Genomic DNA, 5,151 nt, shown 5'->3' with positions numbered 1-5,151 from the left:
TTCCCCCCCTTTTTTTTCATTTTGCTACCATTTCGCAGCTTACTATATATCTAATACATCTAATTCTTTGCCCATTTTACAGACTATACAAATTCTTTCAACCACATACTACTTCACAAATCACCCTCAATTCACACATTCTTTCCTTTGCAGCAGACACTGATATTTTCCTACTACCATCCTAGACACCTGCATCTCTCTCGTAATAACTGATGCATACTGATTCGTCTTTCTGCATTTCTACATACATAATCGTCGTTGATGACGATAATAAAAATTCACCATTCGTCATGAATGTAGTGGAAATTCTGCTTTTCTCTTATCCATGACAAAAATGCTCTTCTTCATAAATCTCATAAACACAACTCTAATAATCTTTACTCTTTTTTTTTCTCTATCCGCACCTTTTAGCTAGTTTTTCTATCTTTACTTGGGGCCATTCATTCGAAAATGTAACGATTGTGGGGATAATGACAAAAAAGAAAAATATATATATATCAAAAATGCACTAAAACATGGTGGAAACAAAGATTTAATGAAAAATAATCATTAAGGTGTAAAAAGTGACGATGTGCCAATTGTAAGAGTGAGAAAGCGATTCATTTGAGTATGGCATGAACCATGTCGTTATGCTTTTAAGCTATCTTTTATCTGTAAAACGTAAAAATCGTTGGGTGTGCAGATAAATCCTTTTCTAAATAATAAGCCACTGCATCTTCATTCTTGGTAGGCATATATTTTTACACCAAATGCTATCTTCAAATTGCACTCAATCAATATTTTTTTTAGTGTACACCTATTTGCACTTAAACGCGCCATTTTTTTTTTTTTTTTCTATAATCCTTATTAGAAGTATATTTTGTACTGCTAATATCTGAAATTCGTTTACTAATCAGTGAGTTTGAATATTTGGTGCATCTCTTCTTCCACCGCCTTTTTTCCACAGTTTTTTTTTTTCATGTTAATTTCGAATACAAGCAGATATCGCCAAAGTCTACGTTCTTACAAATGTTATCTATTAAAGAATGTATTCTTCAGCCATAATCAGTCAATATACATATTTTTTTTTTTTTCGTGTATAATTTGTAGGATATATTCACTGTATGTGCCTTTGCTCTATGTGCCTTTGCTCTATGTACCTTTGCTCTATGTACCTTTGCTCTATGTGCCTTTGCTGTATGTACCTTTGCTGTATGTACATTTGCTGCATGTACCTTTGCTCAATTCGTTATAATTCCTTTCTGCCCCCACGAAGGTTTTGCCTAGACAAATCCTCTACACAAAGTTACTTCTCCTGATAAAAGATTGGGTCATTTTAATTTTTATACAAACCATAACGTCACAAAAATGATGTTACCTAATTTTTTGGCCATTTGAGTAGCACACTCTGAAAATTTATATCTGGATAAAGGTTTGCATTTCGTTTGTCTATACACTGATGGGTAAATTTTGGAACTCACCAATTGTCATATCTGTAATTTTTTGATCTGTTACCATTTGCTTTCTTACGTTCATATAAATGATTAATAAACCCTTGTAAGTTTCTTAACTGTTTGCGGGAAATATATTCCTAGCAAACAACATGCTGAGGGCAACTGCGCAAAGGTGAATATCCATTTTGAATAAAACGGCATACTCTCCATTGTTATGCGAAAATGGACAATATAACCACACACTTGGACATGCCTTCCACCGGGTATATCCTTTCCTATAATGAGCATGTGCTATTTATGTTTTCACCTTACAAAAAAATTTTGCTCACAGTGTTCATTTTGTTGAGAAAAGGTGTCATTGTCGTCGTGCTCACGAAATTGTGTATAGTGCACCATGGAACCAAAGTCAAATAAAAATCGAATAACTCCGCAAAGTATTTTATCAATTTTATTGACTCATTAAATATTCCATATACATTTTTAATTTTTATGGGCACGGTACCTAGCCGAAATATAGCTTCTACATCATTAAACCAATTCGTTGTTTCCATTTTGTGAAATACGCAAAGTTTCCGTGTTAAAAAATGGCTATGCAAAAGGGAGGAAACAGGGAAACGTACTTTCACGAAACGCATGTCAGGTGGCATTTAAATATTCATTTTTACTGGAAATATAGACTTTCATATAAAATAAAAAAAAAATGACCACACCGAAAAAGCGTGAATTTACTCTGAATGTAACACTGAAACATGTTTGCAAATGAACGATTCGCCTTCACGCGTCTTCAAAAAAAGGAAATGATCAATACTTAAAGAGGAAAATAATAAATACCTAAAATATATTTCAGTTTGCAATCTTAACTTTAATACATAATAGCGACAAATCATTGTTTTTTGATAAAAAAAAGATATATAGGACGCTATTACACACTCTGTTAAAAGGCCCCGTTACCCTTCCGCCGATCCGAAATATCCTCTCTGTTGTATATTCAACTGATGTGCAAAAAATAAAAACTTCCCTTCATTTGAATCTATTTTATTTGGATCAAACGATATCTCGCTGCAAGGGATCCTGCACAGACTAGCCACAAAGTTTCCTCCCTTTTCACCATTAACGGTAAGCATAAAAAATGGAAAACATTTGAAGAAATAAAAATCAGAGAAGTAAAATAAAATATTACCAAAGTTAAAAGTAAGAGAAAAGGTACATTCATATTGGGAATAAAATCAACGCTATTTTTTTTTATTTGTTTATTTTCTTTCTTCATTTCAACTGGAAACATCAGTGCATGTAGAACCAACCCGGGAAAGAAAACTTACACCATAAAGGAGAACTAAATAGTTTTTCCTGAAAGCAACCTTTTAACTAATAAGCACTCAAAATATGCTAGTGACGTCATACGAACTATTTGCATTATAATGATGCCTCTTAACAGACCCGTGAAATTTTATTTGAAAGACGGTGTAACGGAATTTCCCCTAATAGGAAACATCGAGTTCTATAGTTTGGTGCAAATAGAAAACTGCTTATATCGAAAAAAGAAAGAACTTCCCTAATGAAGATAAAAAAAAAAGATCAAATTAAATAATTTTTTTTAAGTGTTACATAATTATGCTGCTTAAGGTGTAACTATATAACCCTTCTATCTAACATCAACTTTTATCCCCCCCACACACACCCCAAAAAAAAAACATTCTTATTAATATCAACATACAAAATCATCATTCTACCATTTTAACTGCAATCGATCAACAATGTAGAGAAACATACAAGTTTTGTAATTATGTTAATTTGTAGAAAAATATATTTAAATTCAAATAAATGCAAATACTAAAGCGCGCTTACAAATGTTTATGTGCATAACTATAGACTTATTTAAAATTATCATTTTTGTTAGCCAAAACGTAACATATTTATAATATTATCACTAGGACAAATTAAGTTGTTGCACCTATTAAGAAGGAAAATATTATGCAAAAAAAAAGGAGAGGAAAAAGAAAATAGAAAAGAAGGGGCAAAGTGAAGATCAAAGGAAAAAATATGAAAGGTGATTTATTATAACCAATAAAATGTGCATTGCCATAAAACTTCAATTTATGCAAAAAGAAAAAAAAAAAATATGTATACAACTCTACAATTTTATTTTATATGAAAAATTATCACAAAAAAGCTCGTGAATATCTCCATAACCGCAATAGCCGTATTTACAATACTTTTTCAAACTATTATTTTTAGAAAAGCGCATTTCTGAATTGTCACCATGTCAAAACTTTTATTTTTTCGCTGGTGTCTTTTTGGGTGGCGCTCCCTTTTTAGGTTCCGCTGGCTTTTTGGGTTCCGCTGGCTTTTTGGGTTCCGCTGGCTTTTTGGGTTCCGCTGGCTTTTTAGGTGCCGCTCCCTTTTTAGGTTCCGATCCCTTTTTAGGTTCCGATCCCTTTTTAGGTGCCGCTCCCTTTTTAGGTGCCTCTGGCTTTTTAGGTACATCTTTAACAAAAGGTTTCCCTGACATTTTTTCATTAAAATATTTTTCCCATTCATCCCAACATTGATTTCTTAGACTTTCCTGATCATTTCTATACTTACTAACACCATCCACATAAGCTTGGGGCTGTTTATCCTTTTGGTTAAGAAGACCATAAATCTTATCATTATAAGAAGATTCCATAGCTTTTGCTTTGTGCGTACAGTCAAGTTGAGCCTTCTTCAAAAGGTCATCTGATGATTTTCCACTGTATTTACATTTATTTGCTGTGTCTTGGTAAAGTCTTGACACTTGTGTAGAAAAATTGTCCCACTCCTTTAACTCTTTTCTGCGAATTTGCCACCACGTAGCAAGAGCATCTATTTTACAAAAGCAACCTGGTTGTACTAAATAATACAGCATTATGTCTATCTCATCTTCTTTTATCTCCTTTTCATTATCATGGCATCTTTCTCGCAACTCTTCCATGTCAACTATTCTGCCATTTATTGTATCTTTCTTTGAATCTAACACTTTTGGTGCTATAGCATTAGTAGAAGTCTGAGGTGGTAATTGTCTTGGCGCACCTGAAACAGATGTTGCAGTTGGCTTTGCTCCAGTTTTATCTTTTCTCTTTTCAACTAAATTCCTAGAAAATCTTGCAGTTAATCCCAATTGTGAATTCGTCGTATTCTCAAATGTGCAAGTATTCTACATGAAAGTTTGGGAAATCAAAGATAAACATGTAAAATGCATTTTTTTAAAAAATGGGAGAAAAACCCTAAAGTCATGCAAAAAATGTGCCTTTTTTTTTTCTACTTATACATATATATATTTCCATTATATACATATATTCATCTTTCTACTCCTTACCTGTAATATAACACAAAGAATGGCACCTATGGCGATAACTGAACGTCTGGAAAAAAAAAAGCTTAAAAAATTGCCACTGGCATTAATCTTTTCCCCATTGCTAGATAAATCGCAGACGTTTTCACCAGAATTTTTCTTATTCAAATTTGAAAGTTTCTTTCCAGATAATAAACTGGAACTGTTCATCTTATGGAGATTCATATTTAATGATTAAGTTTTCAATAAAAATAAAAAAAAAAAGGGAATCTGTTATTTGGTTTAATTAAAATTGTTGAGAATTTTTTTTTTATACACTTCTGTGTTTATTTATAACTAACGGAAAAACAAGCAAAGGGAACATAAAATAGAAAATTATATCTTACTGTAAATTAAAAATTATTTTAT

The 5,151-nt window shown here is 32.2% G+C and overlaps 1 protein-coding gene across 1 annotated transcript; it reads right to left on the bottom strand.

The window, feature by feature from the left end:
• Positions 1-3,705: 3,705 nt before the first annotated feature.
• PCYB_084720 (hypothetical protein) lies at positions 3,706-4,968 on the bottom strand (the record flags this gene model as incomplete). Its single annotated transcript, XM_004222210.1, has 2 exons — positions 3,706-4,605; positions 4,768-4,968. 2 exons carry the CDS (start codon positions 4,966-4,968, stop codon positions 3,706-3,708), a joined length of 1,101 nt encoding a protein of 366 aa, XP_004222258.1.
• Between the last annotated feature and the right edge of the window lie 183 nt (positions 4,969-5,151).

The sequence above is a fragment of the Plasmodium cynomolgi genome, chromosome 8, assembly GCF_000321355.1.
Source record: "Plasmodium cynomolgi strain B DNA, chromosome 8, whole genome shotgun sequence".
Taxonomy (NCBI): Eukaryota; Apicomplexa; class Aconoidasida; order Haemosporida; family Plasmodiidae; genus Plasmodium; species Plasmodium cynomolgi.
Note: the sequence above shows the minus strand (reverse complement) of the source record. Positions and strands in the feature narration are given on the sequence as shown.